The sequence below is a fragment of the Lissotriton vulgaris genome, chromosome 2_1, assembly GCF_964263255.1.
Source record: "Lissotriton vulgaris chromosome 2_1, aLisVul1.2, whole genome shotgun sequence".
NCBI classification, from domain to species: Eukaryota; Metazoa; Chordata; class Amphibia; order Caudata; family Salamandridae; genus Lissotriton; species Lissotriton vulgaris.
In genome coordinates, this window is record NC_141687.1 from 326,004,222 (window position 1) to 326,022,917 (window position 18,696).

The 18,696-nt window shown below is 48.2% G+C and overlaps 1 protein-coding gene across 20 annotated transcripts in view; it reads left to right on the top strand.

The window, feature by feature from the left end:
• Positions 1–18,696, top strand: part of NCOR1 (nuclear receptor corepressor 1) — a 1,907,529-nt gene that overhangs the window by 142,666 nt on the left and 1,746,167 nt on the right. For all 20 annotated transcript variants that reach the window (XM_086955042.1, XM_086955041.1, XM_086955040.1 and 17 more), the window contains exon 6: positions 14,977–15,159. In XM_086955042.1, coding sequence (XP_086811168.1) covers positions 14,977–15,159 — 183 coding nt within the window. The remainder of the gene's footprint in view (positions 1–14,976; positions 15,160–18,696) is intronic.

Sequence of the window (18,696 nt, forward strand, 5' to 3'; positions counted from 1 at the left end):
CGGTTTCTGGGACCACTACTGAACAAACTTGTCCAGGCCACCGTTCTGCCCAACTCGGCTAAATCTTTTTGCATTCAATCACTCCTCAATTGCACTAATGGGGTTGCTCGTCTGCATTTGGTCAAAACTTGCACTGGCTGACTAGATGCCACGACTGACTCTGGCAAATGCATGGGTGGACAACACCGATCAAGCAACAGTCTGTATACACGTTCTTAAGCCCAGCAAGATTCTTACCTTTAGTAATCTCCCCCCCTCAAAGCGCTTTGAGGCTCCAGTTAGTGGCAAAACAGCGATTTACAAAACTCGTAAAGCAAAGAAAAACAAACTCCTGAAAATGGCTTCTAGGAAATTTCCTCAAAAACAATGTTGTCGCCATTTGTGGAGGGACGTCCATATGATGTAAGAATATGGGACAGAAAATGTGCCTTGCTGGTTATTGTTGATACTTATTGGCTCATGTATAGCACTGAACCCATCACTTGAATCTCACTTTTGGTAGTACAGAATAGCCGGAGCAGTTCAAAGGTGCAAAGGCTTTGAGTTTGTAAAAGATGCATAACATAGTAGAGTAATTCATTGTATTACAGTAAAGTATAGACATCAATATCTATGGGAGCTGTGTGGGCTGTGTGGGCTGTGTGGGCTGTGTGGGCTGTGTGGGCTGTGTGGACTGTGTGGGCTGTGTGGACTGTGAGAGCTGTGTGGGCTGTGAGAGCTGTGTGGGCTGTGAGAGCTGTGTGGGCTGAGAGCTGTGTGGGCTGTGTGGGCTGTGAGAGCTGTGTGGGCTGTGTGGGCTGTGTGGGCTGTGAGAGCTGTGTGGGCTGTGAGAGCTGTGTGGGCTGTGAGAGCTGTGAGAGCTGTGAGAGCTGTGAGGGCTGTGAGAGCTGTGTGGGCTGTGAGTGCTGTGTGGGCTGTGAGTGCTGTGTGGGCTGTGAGTGCTGTGTGGGCTGTGAGTGCTGTGTGGGCTGTGAGTGCTGTGTGGGCTGTGAGGGCTGTGTGGGCTGTGAGTGCTGTGAGTGCTGTGAGGGCTGTGAGGGCTGTGAGGGCTGTGAGGGCTGTGAGGGCTGTGAGGGCTGTGTGGGCTGTGAGTGCTGTGTGGGCTGTGAGGGCTGTGTGGGCTGTGAGGGCTGTGAGGGCTGTGTGGGCTGTGAGTGCTGTGTGGGCTGTGAGTGCTGTGTGGGCTGTGAGTGCTGTGTGGGCTGTGAGTGCTGTGTGGGCTGTGAGTGCTGTGTGGGCTGTGAGTGCTGTGTGGGCTGAGAGTGCTGTGTGGGCTGTGAGTGCTGTGTGGGCTGTGAGTGCTGTGTGGGCTGTGTGGGCTGTGTGGGCTGTGAGTGCTGTGAGTGCTGTGTGGGCTGTGAGTGCTGTGTGGGCTGTGAGTGCTGTGTGGGCTGTGAGAGCTGTGAGAGCTGTGAGGGCTGTGAGGGCTGTGAGGGCTGTGAGGGCTGTGAGGGCTGTGTGGGCTGTGAGGGCTGTGAGGGCTGTGTGGGCTGTGAGGGCTGTGTGGGCTGTGAGGGCTGTGTGGGCTGTGAGTGCTGTGTGGGCTGTGAGTGCTGTGTGGGCTGTGAGTGCTGTGTGGGCTGTGTGGGCTGTGTGGGCTGTGAGTGCTGTGAGTGCTGTGTGGGCTGTGAGTGCTGTGTGGGCTGTGAGTGCTGTGTGGGCTGTGAGAGCTGTGAGAGCTGTGAGGGCTGTGAGGGCTGTGAGGGCTGTGAGGGCTGTGAGGGCTGTGAGGGCTGTGAGGGCTGTGAGGGCTGTGTGGGCTGTGAGGGCTGTGTGGGCTGTGAGGGCTGTGTGGGCTGTGAGGGCTGTGTGTGCTGTGTGGGCTGTGAGTGCTGTGTGGGCTGTGAGTGCTGTGTGGGCTGTGAGTGCTGTGTGGGCTGTGAGTGCTGTGTGGGCTGTGAGTGCTGTGTGGGCTGTGAGTGCTGTGTGGGCTGTGAGAGCTGTGTGGGCTGTGAGAGCTGTGTGGGCTGTGTGGGCTGTGAGGGCTGTGTGGGCTGTGAGGGCTGTGTGGGCTGTGTGGGCTGTGAGGGCTGTGTGGGCTGTGAGAGCTGTGTGGGCTGTGAGAGCTGTGTGGGCTGTGAGAGCTGTGTGGGCTGTGAGAGCTGTGTGGGCTGTGAGAGCTGTGTGGGCTGTGAGAGCTGTGTGGGCTGTGAGAGCTGTGTGGGCTGTGAGAGCTGTGTGGGCTGTGAGAGCTGTGTGGGCTGTGAGAGCTGTGTGGGCTGTGAGAGCTGTGAGAGCTGTGTGGGCTGTGAGAGCTGTGAGAGCTGTGTGGGCTGTGAGAGCTGTGTGGGCTGTGAGAGCTGTGTGGGCTGAGAGAGCTGTGTGGGCTGTGAGAGCTGTGAGAGCTGTGAGAGCTGTGTGGGCTGTGAGAGCTGTGTGGGCTGTGAGAGCTGTGTGGGCTGTGAGAGCTGTGTGGGCTGTGAGAGCTGTGTGGGCTGTGAGAGCTGTGTGGGCTGTGAGAGCTGTGTGGGCTGTGAGAGCTGTGTGGGCTGTGAGAGCTGTGTGGGCTGTGAGAGCTGTGTGGGCTGTGAGAGCTGTGTGGGCTGTGAGAGCTGTGTGGGCTGTGAGAGCTGTGTGGGGGCTGTGAGAGCTGTGTGGGGGCTGTGAGAGCTGTGTGGGGGCTGTGAGAGCTGTGTGGGGGCTGTGAGAGCTGTGTGGGGGCTGTGGGAGGGCTGTGTGTGAGCTGTGTGCAGTCGTTTTTTTGCTTTCTGCCCCCTGATTGCACTCGTTAGGGCTCGCCTGCTGTGCGCATGCGCATAGCTGACGAAGCTCTATAGGGCTTAAATAAGCTTTACCTAGACTGGCGATTGACTGGCGATTTGATGCTGTGCCCGTGCGCTTTTAGGTCAATGCGCTAGCGCATTGACCTAAAATGCGCGTGCACATCATCAAATCGCCAGTCAATCGCCAGCAGCACTCCTCCCCTGCTGCTTCACACCCTCATGCCGCTCTCCCCGCTCCGCCCCCTCCCTTGCCCGCCCTGTCGCATTTCTCATCCCCCCTCCCCACAGCAATGCCCTCAGCCGGCCGTACTTTCACTTTGACGGCCGCTGGCCGTCTGGTTTTTCTCCTTGTTTCGCTCTGTCCCTCATAGATATTACGCGGCTAGGAGGGGAAGGGGTCGTGTATAGCTTTCTGCTTTAAGATTAGTTGTTGTGGCTGGCAGCGGCCACTTAAAGCAATCCTTCCTCATCCTCGCCTGTAATCAAAATAATGCATGCATGTGCGCATACTTAGAGGGGCTCGGAGTCAGTAATTGTCGTCCATTGATCTTTTTAACTGTCAATCTCACCACATCATACAATATGGGGCAGTGAGTCACCGTACTTGAGCAAATCGGCTCGTATTCTCTTATAGCATTTTGTCTCCTCACGTCATCTGCCTCAAGTGTGCTTCACTACCAGTGCTGCAGGGACAATATCGTTTTCTTCAATTTTTAAATATTTTTGGGGGGTTTAAACGATCTTTTAGGGTTACAATAAGTACCTTTTTTATCTGTGCCAATAAGTATCCTGTTTTCCTCTGCAAATTAAAACTAGAAGGGGTTATCTTTTCCGAGTACCGTGTCTGCTAGGAAGCACCCGTGGTGTTATGCTAAACTCCTATGCAGAGCTTGCTTTTATTCTTAAATTAACATGTTTATTGCCAGCATATAGAGCGGTCCTGTCTGCGCGTTAATGTAGCCATTTTCATACCCCCTTGCGAAACCTACCTACTGTTCTTGGTCCGCCAGGTTCCTTGAAGCTGGATGTTTAGAGAGCGATATGTCTCTTTTGTTTTTGGCAGTTTGCAGTTCTGCTGACTAGAAAAATTGCTTTTTTCTGTGTGTTCCAGAGTTCATTTGTATGCTTTACTTAATTTTTTTTAAACTTGATTAACCCCCTCACTAATTAGACTTTTTCTTCCTTACGTGTACCCGAGTTTTGAACTCCTTCTCAGTGATGGTGTCCTGTGAAGTCTTTGTGTGGCTCTACCTCATTAAAACCAATGAATGCTTTGGAGCACGGCTGCACATTTAGGGCCGAGGTTTATTGTTCATCTCCTCCCCGCCCCCTCCCCTGGGGGGTTTGAATGCGCATTGTTTGTGTTGAGGAAGGTCACATGAGCACTCTCTGCAACAGCCCACCCCCAAAAGGCACGTGCTCATCTCCCAGCTGGCTGCTGCTTTGACACAGGCCGACACTTCCTGCCGTGCGTTCCTTGCCCCCACCCCGAAAGAATTTGAGATGGCATGTTTGACCTCCGACCTTGCTTATCCATCCCAGTCCTCTTCTGTTCTTAATTTCAGCTTCTATACCCCTGCACACCAACTGTTTGAAAACCACGTAGGGTATACTTATACTGGGTTAGACTTTGGCACGTCAGTAATGGGTTTATGTGGTCAGCGGAATCTTTTTGGGGGTGGAAATAGGGGAAGAGGGTGTTATGCCAGGCACCCTTTAAGGCCTTATTGCCTCCTTGTGCTTTCACCAACACATCCACCATCACCTCCACATCCACCATGACATCCACCACCACCACATCCACCACCACCGCATCCACCACCACCGCATCCATCACCACCACCACACCCACCACCACCACACCCACCACCACCACACCCACCACCACCACACCCACCACCACTACATCCACCACCACTACATCCACCACCACATCCACTACAACCACCACCCCATCCACCACAACCACCACCCCATCCACCACTACCACCACCACCGCCGCATCCACCACTACCACCACATCCACCGCATCCACCGCATCCACCACCGCATCCACCACCACATCCACCACCACATCCACATCCACCACCACATCCACCACCACATCCACCACCACATCCACCATCACCACCACATCCACCATCACCACCACATCCACCATCACATCCACCATCACATCCACCATCACATCCACCACCACATCCACCACCACATCCACCACCACATCCACCACCACATCCACCACCACATCCACCACCACATCCACCACCACATCCACCACCACATCCACCACCACATCCACCACATCCACCACCACATCCACCACCACATCCACCACCACCACATCCACCGCATCCACCACCACATCCACCACCACATCCACCACCACATCCACCACCACATCCACCACCACCACATCCACCACCACATCCACCACCACCACATCCACCTCCACCTCCACCACATCCACCTCCACCACCACCACATCCACCACCACCACATCCACCACCACCACCACATCCACCACCACCACATCCACCACCACCACATCCACCACCACCACATCCACCACCACCACATCCACCACCACCACCACCACATCCACCACCACCACCACATCCACCACCACCACCACATCCACCACCACCACATCCACCACCACCACATCCACCACCACCACATCCACCACCACCACATCCACCACCACCACCACATCCACCATCACCACCACATCCACCATCACCACCACATCCACCATCACCACCACATCCACCATCACCACCACATCCACCATCACCACCACATCCACCATCACCACCACATCCACCATCACCACCACATCCACCATCACCACCACATCCACCATCACATCCATCACCTTCACATCCACCATCACATCCATCACCTTCACATCCACCATGACACCCACCACCACACCCACCACCACACCCACCACCACACCCACCACCACATCCACCACCACATCCACCACCACATCCACCACCACTTCCACCACCACTTCCACCACCACATCCACCACCACTTCCACCGCATCCACCACCACCACATACACCACCACATACACCACTTCCACCACATACACCACCACATACACCACTTCCACCACACCCACCACCACCACATACACCACCACATACACCACTTCCACCACATCCACCACCACCACATCCACCACCACCACATCCACCACCACCACATCCACCACCACCACATCCACCACCACCACATACACCACCACCACATCCACCACCACCACATCCACCACCACCACCACATCCACCACCACCACATCCACCATCACCACCACATCCACCATCACCACCACATCCACCATCACCACCACATCCACCATCACCACCACATCCACCATCACCACCACATCCACCATCACCACCACATCCACCATCACCACCACATCCACCACCACCACCACATCCACCACCACCACCACCACATACACCACCACATACACCACTTCCACCACATCCACCACCACCACATACACCACCACATACACCACTTCCACCACATCCACCACCACCACATACACCACCACATACACCACATCCACCACCACATCCACCACCACATCCACCACCACATACACCACTTCCACCACATCCACCACCACATAAACCACTTCCACCACATCCACCACCACATCCACCACTTCCACCACATCCACCACCACATCCACCACCACATAAACCACTTCCACCACATCCACCACCACCACATCCACCACCACCACATCCACCACCACCACATCCACCACCACCACATCCACCACCACCACATCCACCACCACCACATCCACCACAATCACCGCATCCACCACCACCGCATCCACCACCGCATCCACCACCACCCCATCCACCACCGCATCCACCACACCCAACACCATCACTGCCACCACATCCACCACCACTTTCACCACATCCACAACCACTTTCACCACATCCACCACATCCACCACATCCACCACATCCACCACATCCACCACATCCACCACATCCACCACATCCACCACATCCACCACATCCACCACATCCACCACATCCACCACATCCACCACATCCACAACCACCACATCCACAACCACCATATCCCCCAGATCCACCACCACCACATCTACATGTGTGTGGCTCTGTGTGTGTAGGTGCAAATGCAATGTTCTTGGATTGTCGTCACAATAAAATACACTGAACATAATCTTCACAAAAGTTATTTACAAACGTTTAAGCTATTGCCATTATAAATTACAATAACTTTTATTTAAGTATTAATTATTTACAAAATTAAAAGCCATTGTTATTTGTAATATCAATACATCTAAGTCACTTAAATACAACACACATTGCATTACAAATGCTATAGGTGTCACATTTGCAAAAGTTAAAACTATTGACATTGTAACTGACAAAGCTATTAATTTAGCTACTTTCAAAACCAACACATAAATAAAAAGTGTCATTTACAATACCAATAGCTCAAACTTTCCTAATGCGAGACCTATTGCATTTCCAATGCTTTTTTTTCTTGCCTTCTGGCCACTAATTGTGCCGTTTGATCTTGGCTTCTGCCCCCTAATTGTGCCGTTTGTCGTGCCTTCTGTCCCCTGATTGTGCGTTTTTGGTGCCCCTGCCCCCCTGATTGTATTATCTTTGCCAGTGCTTGTTCGCTGCTGGTATTATCTTTACCAGAGCTGTGTGGGCTGTGTGGGCTGTGTGGGCTGTGTGGGCTGTGTGGGCTGTGTGGGCTGTGTGGGCTGTGTGGGCTGTGTGGGCTGTGTGGGCTGTGTGGGCTGTGTGGGCTGTGTGGGCTGTGTGAGCTGTGAGAGCTGTGAGAGCTGTGAGAGCTCTGTGGGCTGTGAGAGCTCTGTGGGCTGTGAGAGCTGTGTGGGCTGTGAGGGCTGTGTGGGCTCTGAGGGCTCTGAGGGCTCTGAGGGCTCTGAGGGCTGTGCAGTTGTTTTTTTTGCCTTCTGCCCCCTGATTGCACTCGTTTTTCTTGCCTTCTGGCCACTAATTGTGCCGTTTGTTCTTGGCTTCTGCCCCCTGATTGTGCCGTTTGTCGTGCCTTCTGTCCCCTGATTGTGCCGTTTGTCGTGCCTTCTGTCCCCTGATTGTGCCGTTTGTCGTGCCTTCTGTCCCCTGATTGTGCGTTTTTGGTGCCCCTACCCCCCTGATTGTATTATCTTTGCCAGTGTTTGTTTCGCTGCTGGTATTGCCTTTGCCTGTGTTTCTTTGCTGCCGTTATTGTCTTTGCTGGTGTTTGTTTGCTGCCGTTATTGTCTTTGCCAGTGCTTGTTCGCTGCTGGTATTATCTTTGAGAGAGCTGAGAGGGCTGTGTGGGCTGTTCCTGAGAATTTTTCTCGTCCGGCCCCTTTTGTCACGTCAGTGCGGCGGTGGGCGGGGTTTATTTTTTTGTTCTTCCAGGTTTCTTTTAGGCATTCCGCGGCCGACCGCGCCGGAGAAGTCCAGGTGAGTGCTGGCCGCTCCCGCCGCCCCCCCCCCCCCCCTCCCGCTGTCCGTGTGCCTGTTCCCGCCCCCCCTCCCGCTGTCTGTGCCTTTCCCGCCCCCCCTCCCGCTGTCTGTGCCTTTCCCGCCCCCCTCCCGCTGTCTGTGCCTTTCCTGCCCCCCTCCCGCTGTCCGTGCCTTTCCCGCCCCCCCCTCCCGCTCACAAATCGGATCTATTGGCTTTGTCAGTGCTTGTTGTCAGTTCTGTTGAATTGATCTTTGCCCTATTGTAACAAATGTGCGAATACGGTTTCAGTTGCTTTAAATAATATGTTATTGGGTTACTTTTAATTTTCACGGTATGGCATTAAAATACTCGCACAGAGGTCCTACCTGGTCTGCAAAATGCCGCGGGTCAGAGAGGTGCAACTTGCACGCGCTTCTTAATTGCAAAGAGGGCTGAGGCGTAGCTGTGAGCTACCTTGCAGGCCAAAGAGGCAGTGGGACAGCGGCAGCCTGCAAAACGGTGTGCATTGAGTGGATGCAGGGCTGCTGGCAGCGGCTCGACTGCCCCCTCATGGAATGAGAAGATGGCACCACGCCAGCTAACCAATGACAACACTGCACCACCCTGGATCAAGGTGGCTGGGAGCAAAACTTACAGAATCGGAGATTTGAGAGGGCAGTCACTCCCAGCCCTAGGGCAATTGGAAGAGTTAATGTAAAAACCGCCCCCCCCACATTCAGTTAAGGAGTCAATATTTCCGAGAGAGATAATCTTATTCCCCGCACTCTGTCAATGAAAGCTACGTTAGGGGAGAAATGTTCCTTCTTGCCACTTCTTGGCAAGGTGATGGATATAACAAACACCCACACACTTTGCCATGTCGGGGGCCCCAGGGCAACTGTGCTTCATTTCCCTCGGTGCCCTTGCAAAAAGCAGGGGAGGTAGGGCCCTCCTCCATTCTTATGCAAGTCCTGGGAGACGTGTTATGAACCCTACGCAAATGTACCAGGTGGGAGGGCTCCAAAACGAGTTGGCAAAGTTTCAGAGTTCTACACCAAGAAACTTTTGTACATGGAAAACTAATGTTATTTTGAAAGTGGCGATTTTTTGGACATCAAACCCATACAGGTTTTGATCTGATGTAGAAATCCGCAACAATAGAAATGTCTTCCCACTGAACTCTTTCACCCTGGTGTTGAGTGCAAACTGATTGCGGGAAGAAGTTGTTAAAAGGTGCAAAAATGTCATATCCAATGAAGGGACGTGTCAAGCATTACTCAAGAGGTTTAAATGCACTTCGAGGCGACGAGAACACTCCCCTGCATGAACACAAACTAATCATGCTAGTTAACAGAAATCATACCTGACTCCCTCAAAGTTGGACAAGTCACACCTTTACTAAAGAAACCTACAGCCGACCCCTATGATCTGAACAATTACCGTCCCATTACCAATATTTCCACTTTCGCCAAACTGCTGGAAAAATGCGCACAACTACAATTGACTAAACACATTGAACAATTTGATCTCCTCAACCCTCATCAATCAGGCTTCCGAGCAGGACACAGCACAGAAACTGCTATGACTCACATAATTGACGACGCACTTCAAATGCTAGACCAAAACGACACCTGCCTCCTCATCCTTCTTGATCTCTCTTCAGCATTCGACACCGTGAAACATGAGAATTTGTTCGAACTACTAAACGCAAGAATGGGTTTATCTGGAACTGTTCTCAAGTGGTTCTCTTCCTTTCTACACAACAGGTCGCAGAAATTCAAGAGCAACAACCTGATGTCCTCGCCAATACCTGTAACGCTAGGCGTCCCCCAAGGATCCTCTCTATCCCCAACTCTGTTCAACCTAGTTATGGAACCTCTCACCACCTTGCTTCAAGCATCCAATGTACACTTTCACATGTACGCCGATGACACCCAACTTTATCTCAAATTACAATCCCCCAAAGACATTTAGCTCCTGAACTCAACGATCAGAAGCACCCAATCCTGGCTTGCCGATAATCATCTCAAACTCAATGCCCTGAAAACAGAGTTCCTTCTGATCTCCCCTCCAGCAAAGATCTCCACCACTCAAATTTGGCTTAAACATCTAACCGCACTCAATGTCCAACCCACCATCGTGGACTCAGCAAAATCTTTAGGCATAACACTCGACACCAATCTCAACATGCAGCAACATATCAGCAAGGCAACCAAGGGAGCGAACTTCCAAATCAATACTCTGAAGAAACTTAAATCCTTCCTCCCAGCCAAAGACTTCCAAACCGCAGTACAAGCACTAGTCATCCCCCGAATAGAATATGGCAGCATCGCCCTCTGCGGACTCCCCCTAACTACTACAGCACCCCTAAGAGCTTCTCTAAACGCTGCAGCGAGACTAATCACTGGGTCAAAAAAGCACTCTCATATTTCCCCTGACTTGAAATCCCTGAACTGGCTGCCTTTTGAAGCCAGAATACATCTGAAAATCTCTTGCATGACACACAAGGCGGTACACCTGAACTCACCCGGATACCTCGCTCAGAAGCTGACAATCTCTGGCGGAGCTAGAAACACTAGAGGCACAAACAATCTTCTGCTGAAACCTCGAAGATTCCGGAAGGAAAAAACCTATAAGCGCTCCTTCTCAGGTATGGCGCCCAGGATCTGGAACTCACCCCCTCCCGAAACCAGGCTCATCTCTTCCACCACACTCTTTAAGAAAGAAGTAAAAGCTATCCTCATGGGTAAATACACTTGAACTGTTATCTCGAACTCTTTAAAGACTCTGCACCGATCTGTACTACATGTTTGACCCCTTTGCCTATTTGTATTACTTGTCTTATTGATGTACATGATTGGCTTTGCATCCACCTATTTGTACTATTAGCTTTACTTATCTGTTTGACTAAGCTCCCTCATGTACCCCTTCTATGTAAAGCGCTCTGATATCTGCAAAGATCTTGTCCGCGCTATTTAAAACTTTCAAATAAATACATAAACACGGAACTTTCGACACTTTAATGTTCAGTTAGCAACAACTGCAAATAATATGATGATCGACACTTGGGAACCCCAATGCACCACTTCGCGTTACTGAAAGCCGTGGAGAGAAACTAGCTCCTCTGCACTGTGCACAAATAATACATACTACACAAGGGCGTCAGTGTAAACCTGGGCGATGCTGAATGAGAGAAAAACTCATTGCAGTGCTGCTCTCACAGTTTGACAAGGAGAGATAACACAGACCTGGCTGTTTGACTGAACAGATGCCACGCAGCAGCTAGCAGCAACTCCAGCGCCGCTTTATGAATGACTGATTGATTGTTAAGTAGCAGGACTGTCTATCAAGCCCTTCTGAGTATTAGTGCGGCTGTTGCACGTATTTCCACGTCTTCCCTCTATACTCTGTAAGAAAGCATTTTAAAATAAAAGAAAATACAACAAATCCCTTCAGTTAGCAGGTATTCTGGTGCAAGTATGCCAGAAACAACTTACATACCCACCACCTAGTGTAGACTCTGATGGGGTTAGCAGCTCAATTATAAAGGCACAGGTAAGTGAGACTGCTAACAGGCACCCCTCGAAAAGCACCCAATCCGAATGTTTTAAAATTGTATTTAATGAGTCAGACGAACAGCTATCGCTTAAATCTGCTAGAAAACCGATGTCTCATTTCCCTGTTAACAGTGGGTCTGCATGTTGGACCCACCTGTATTCCATTTCTGGTGTCTCCCTAAAATTCCAAAGACGTCCTCCATGCCCCATAAAACCAACTTCTAAAGCATTCGTTCGTTGATATGTAATGTTAACTCCGGTATTACAACCCAACTTTCCCTTTTCACCTTTTTAGGTTTCGCCTGTCGAAAGCTGCGCAAGCAGCGTTTCGCGCAGGCAAAATCTTTTGTTTAGAGTATGTGAGTGTAGTCCCGCCCCTCTGTTCCATTGGCTAGCTCCATAAATGGAGGCTAGCCATTGGAACAGGATCTGTCCGTCAAAGCCGGAGCAGATTCGTGGGCAAGGGAGTGCAGGCAGAGTGCAGAGAGTGCAGGCAGAGTGCAGAGAGTGCAGGCAGAGTGCAGGCAGAGTGGCTAGGGAGTGCAGAGTGGCTGCAGAGATTAAGCTAATGACAATGTAAATGACTGCCATTTATTTATCTGTTTTCAAAGCCAACACATAAATAACAATTTTGTCATTTAGAATGCCAATAGCTCTAACTTTTCCAAAGGCGAAAGCATTGCATTGTAAATGCTTGTTCATTTTGCAAATCATAACCATGTCAGATTGTGCTCCGTTGTTTTGAACTAATTTAAAATAAATTCTGAGATATTGCAAACTGTACATGATATATAGTACAAATAGGCTGGGAAAAAAGCATAACTAATACTATTCGCTAGAAACAAAAACACAGATTCATTGATACAGCACAGAAGAGGTTTGTGCATCAGTTTGCCTCGCAAGAGGATGTTAGGAAGACTTAACCATATGTCTCTGGAGGGGTAGAGGGCAGACCATACATTCATACCGAAACCGATGAACCTGTGCCGAACCAGCATGAGTATCCCACATCAAAAGGAAAAGTTAAGGGGCATCTTCCAGTTTAGCAGCCACTACAGTGTGTGAGCAGCAGCGGTCGCGCCTCCGGGTGAGCTGGAGGCAGAACTAATAGTCATCACTGTGTCATCCTCTCCCAGAATATGTACCATGGCACTCCAGAGCTCCAAATCATGGACCTAATTTTCATCCGAGCAGACTTTCAGGAGTCAGCACTCTTCTGCCACTGCCCACTCTGGGAAGTCTGTCTGCCATTTAGTCCGCGTTGGAGTGGCTGGGCTAGCCCAGTGAATTGCAATACGATGTCTGGCCTGTACCAATCCCAGCTGGGCAAACCTATACTGCATTTTTCTGCCTTACTTGGGGAGAGGTAGTAGACTTAAAAGGCCATGCCTTCTTGTCACCTCCGCCTTCGATACTTATGGTACAAATAATAAGCATTGGATTTTGTAGTAAGCTTCTTCTGATCACATTTAGGAAGAGCTTACAAAGATTTACCTAGTCGAATTGGTGATTGTTCCACAGACCAAAAAATGTTTGGATTAAGATCATTAGCAATTGAGACATGAAATGTATTTAACGTTGTCAGACTTGTGTTCATAAGAAGGTACAAAGTGGTAAAAAGTTGTAAATACTATCCAGTTTTTTGTGTAAAATTGTGTAAATAAACTTGTATGTAGACGCAGGTCAGAAACATTGAAAACCAGCATTGGCAGAGCCAAAGGGTCTTGCTTTGGAAAAAGGGGCTTGATGATTCGACTGCTGATGGTTGCAGTGTCATTTCTTAGCCATGCAAATGACTCGGGGGCTATCACACATCTGCAACACCACACTTAAGAAATGTGGTCATTTAAAAAAATTAATTTACCAATTTAAGATGTATAAGTAAATTAAAAAATTAAATTAAATTGCAAGGCGGAGTTGCCCTGCAGCAGTTTGTTTCTGGGCCCTCCAAAAAACACCTTTAAAAGAAAGGCTGCAGATGTGAGGAGGCAATGGAGGAGTGGGTGGGAAGGCAGATGGGGTGAAGAAATGGGAAGTGGACGGAGCATGTGAGCAGTGAAGGTGCTTAAGGCTGGTTAAGGGAAGACAATCCCCGCCGCCCAAAAAATTGATCAAGCCAGTGAGAGGTGGGAAAAGCAATGGACCAGCTTAAGGGAGGTTGGTTGAGTTGGCAACAATGATCGTGGTTGGGGGAATGTTTGTGGAAGGGAAGCATCACACGAGATATAAAGCTAGAAAACATGCACTGTAATGAAGTGTTGAAAGAGAAAGAACTAGTTCCCTAAAGATGAGCATTAAAAGGATGCAAGCCCTACTATAAAAAAGATAGTAAAGATGAAATTCTTCAGGGCAAGGACAAAAAGACTGGGAGGGACAAACACAAAATGGACAAGGGAAGCCATTGAATCAAAAGCAAGAAAATACGTGTGACTGTACAGGCAACCAAAATTAAGCAATGACTTGGGCTAAAGCACACCTTACGTTGTTGGAATAATCCACAATAGGCTTTCGCCCACCACACAGCTTAAGGCTGACTGCGCGATGAAACCTAAACGAGAGCATTGGAATTTCCTTGTGAAGTAATCGCCCAATGCTTTTCCATTTATTGATTTAGGCTGAATGTGTTGACCATGCATTTTTAATGTCTGTGGAATACTTGTACCAGCATCATGTACTTTGAAAAATGCTTATAGTGAGGGGAACTTCTAATGGGACACTGCTGTGAAATGCTTTCCAGCAAACTTGATGCTGGGGAAAAACAGATGTTGCTTCTCTTAAAAAAGTGATTCACTTGAGTAAAAAACATTCTAATGCATTATGACTCAAGCAGAAATTAGATTTTCCATCCTTGAATTTATTTGAAATTAATAAACCATAGAATATCTCACCACAATCTGTATCCCAAAATGCATTTTAAAAATTAAAATGTAATTTTTTAAAATAATTTCTTAAAGAAAATAAAACTAAGCAAGGCAGCATCCTGTCATGTTAATTTACAAACCTGCAATTGGAATCTAAAACTGTCTGTACAGAGCAATTTCTGAAGAAAGCACTACCTCAAAAACCTACAAAATAAAAAGATTCTCAAAACCTGGTTGCTGCTTTCACATTTAGAGCCCAATGTGTCTTCAATTTTTCTAAATAATTTGAACTGCCAGTCGTTTTACTTTGGCTGTAATTTGAGCTTCAACCCTCTTACTTTTCTGTTCAAGGATCATGGTTTTGCCACCAAGCATGATGGATCTGCCTCCCCACTCACTGGGCCGCCTGGTGGGGATGATGCTGATGCTTCCCCCTCAAAGCTTTCAAAGGAGGAGCTCATACAGAGCATGGACCGCGTGGACCGTGAGATTGCCAAAGTTGAACAGCAGATCCTTAAACTGAAGAAGAAACAGGTATGTAGTTTAACGTTTTTTTGCTGCTTTTGAATGGCTAATGAAATGTCCAAGTATACCTCAGCACTGAAATGTACCTCTACCAGCACATTTACAGCCACGACGGTCTTGGCATTTTCAACAAATAGCTCAGTGATGATTAGGCTCAGTATTCTCCTTTAATGTAAGGTCATTTTTAGCTCAAAACCTACCAGACAGTGTAGTTGTCTGGGATGCTGTAACGAATTGGGCTATTCAGAAAGCTTCTCTGGGAATGCATGTCGTCTGTTGCTTACAATTGGCTTTGTGGTTTGTAACTCGCATTTTCTGGCATTATTTGTTTTAGGCTGTCCAGATTGAGTTTTTCTGTCCCAAGTAGCAAAGCCTTTTCACGCTACCCCTCCTTGTATTCTTACCCAAATGATCCTTTCATTAAACAGGGCTTAAAATCGTGTTATCTTTTTTCGTTTGTTGTGCATTCAAAGACTGAGATCAAATGTCAGGCTCTTTCTTTCTTTGACTTCAAAATTTGAGTATTTATGTAACCAGTCATGCTGTATACTGGGAGGTAGGAAAGGTTTGTTTTTTAAGCACACATTTAAATGAACTGTGCAAGGATTTGTAAACTGAATAGTTTTATTACTAAAAATGTATGTCTGTCCAATGTTAATGGCCATTTGAGTAGCAAATGTCTGTAATGGCAGTGTAATGCCACACCATGCATTATCCACTCTACATCACTTAACGGCACTGTACTGTACTGTGTACCACTCCACTTGATACCAATCCATGTCACTGTATTCTGCGCTACTTCGCTCAGCTCCACTTTGCACCACTCTACGCTATGCCAATGCACTGTTGACCCCTGCCCTATAGTCCACTGCCCTATACCTCACTCTCTAAAACTCCACTCTGCACCACTGCACTCTTCTCCACTGCACTATATGCTGATACACTGCACTCTGCTATATTCTAATCTGCGCCACTGCATTCTACGATGCTGCATTGCTGAATTCTATGCCACTGAACTCCACGCCACTGCTTTCTATGCCACTCTACTCTGCTACACTCTATCACTGTACTTTACGCCACTTTGCGGCTCTGCAGTCTACTATGCAACACTCTAATCTGCGCCTCTGAGTTCTGCGATCCTGCATTGTATGCGCTGAATTCTATGCTGCTGCCCTCTATGCCACTATACTCTGCAGCCTCTATGCCAATGCACTCTTCACCAGTCTGCTCTATTCTACGCCCCTCTACACCATTGTATGGCACTCCCCTCATGCCTTTCCAGAACACGAGACTGTATGCCACTCCATTCTACAGCATTCTAATCCACTCTTCGCCCTTCCACTTTACGACACTCCACACCAGGTTCCTCTATGCCACTAACCTTTAGCCATGCTGAACAGCAGCCACTCTGGTGTGCAACTTGGCTAAAACAGACCGGATTAGCAAAACCTGCAGTGGCTTGGCACATCCTTGACTTTAAATGTATCTTACCCATGTGCAGTTTCCTGCGATCCACTTTAACCTCACTAATCTTTCCCCATCCTTCTGATTCAGTCTCCTTTACAGCATGTCAGCCGTTCTCAAGGTTTGATTTTTGCACATCTTGATGTAAGGTACTTACTGTTGATACCTTTCACTATCTTTTCTCTTCAATAACTTGGTAGACTCTTCTAAATTATTAAACTCATGCTATTGTCAATATGCCCATAGAATTCGATATCTCTGATGTACCTTTTTTGCCTCGACTTTTACAGTGCTGTGATGCCCAAAATGGTCTGGTTCTCGTTCTATGAAACTGCAAAAAAGTGGATAAATAAATCGGACCTTGAGATATAGCCTTTTGATATCATGACTGGGCCTCTTTGTTGACTGTCATTCACTAAAACATGCTCAGTGTCCTCATCAATGATGTCATTTCCAGGGGTATGGAATTTAAAAAAGATCTTCCTCTCCATGGATTAGGTTGCTTCATAAATCTACTCTTCCTGTACCAACATCCATTTGTCCCTTTGGTGCCATGTAGTGTGGGATCAAATTTGGCAGCAATCTTATTATGTAAGAGCTCTGATAATATCCTCTGAGTTTGCCTGTGCTCATATTATAGTAACGTTTGAATAGTAGCAATATTTTGCCACCTTTCCGCAGATCTATATAGAGGGGTTGGAGGTAGCGGTAAGGAAAGATTCCAGGGCTGAAATGCTCTTCTTTTGAGTATGTGCAAAACTAGTAACCTGCATGTTTTTACATTTTTTTTCATTTAATATTTTTTTATTGATTTTTAACTGGTCACATTCAGAATTACAATTGTATATATTCAGTTACAGATAAGACATTTATATACCAACAGTTATCGTGCACAGTGTTTTAGTCCATCATTACATGCTCTTGGTCCCCCCCCTTCTTGACATTTCAATTCCTACCGTTTGTGAAATACATAATTCTCCTCTATATGCATTCTACCTGCCCCACTTTTTGTCCCACTTTTTACGACAGCCCCTAGATTTATAGATCTTTTTCAGCAATCATACATTTGTCCATTTCCGCCACCCATCCTATTGTCAATGGTTGATCTGCTGCCCCCCATTTCATAGGGATTGCTCTTTTCACCAATGTGTAGCCTAGGGTGGCTAATTGCTGCTCTATTTGTTAGTTCAGTGGCCTCTCAAATATTTAGAATCCCCATTCGTGGTGTTACCCCTAGTGCGTCTTGCAGCTTCTCTGTGGCCCTCTCCCACAGGAGTCGTATCTGGGGGCAGTCCCATATAATATGATAAAATGTTGCCTCTTTGTTACATCCTCGCAGACAGAGTGCGTCCTGCCTAGCTCGTATTTTAGCTAGGGTTACTCCAGTGAGGTATGTTCAGTGTAAAACTTTTAATCGAATCAATTGAAACCGATGATTTATGGCTGCCTCTCTTGGGGACATCAATGCGGCCGCTAGTCATCGTCGATCTATCCCAAATCTACCTGCCAGTGGTTTCTAATAGTGTGGAAGGGGTCTGGTAAATTGTTGCATATTTTCCGGTATGTGAGTGAAATTACTTTGTCTGGAATGGGCTCTAAAAATAGCCGGTCCTCTAAGGGAGATGATCCTGGCACTTCCGTCAAGTATGGGAGTGCGGTCTCAAGAGCATGGTGAATCTGTAGGTATTGAAATATCTCACCGTGTGCTAGTTCGTGTTTTGCTCGTAATTCTTTGAAAGTGAGAACCTTACCTTTCTGTATGAGATCCCTATGGTGGACAGTCCAATGGTGTCCCATTTGTCAAAACCCATATGGTGACAAAGCAAACCTAGCTGTTGAGAGAACCACAGGTGTGTAGCTTTCGTCAACACCCCCGTCCAGCCCAGATGTTTATTTGCCTGATGCCAGATGGTTGTTGTTTGAGCCATAGGGCTCAGATATCTCCTTTTACAGACCTTGGTGTATAGGTCCCCAAGATACCCCTCCCGTCTCACATCTTTCTAGTCTGTATGCTGGTCTCATAGGAGTGCCATACAGCCAGTGATTAATTGCCACCAATTGTAATACCCAATAATAGAGCTG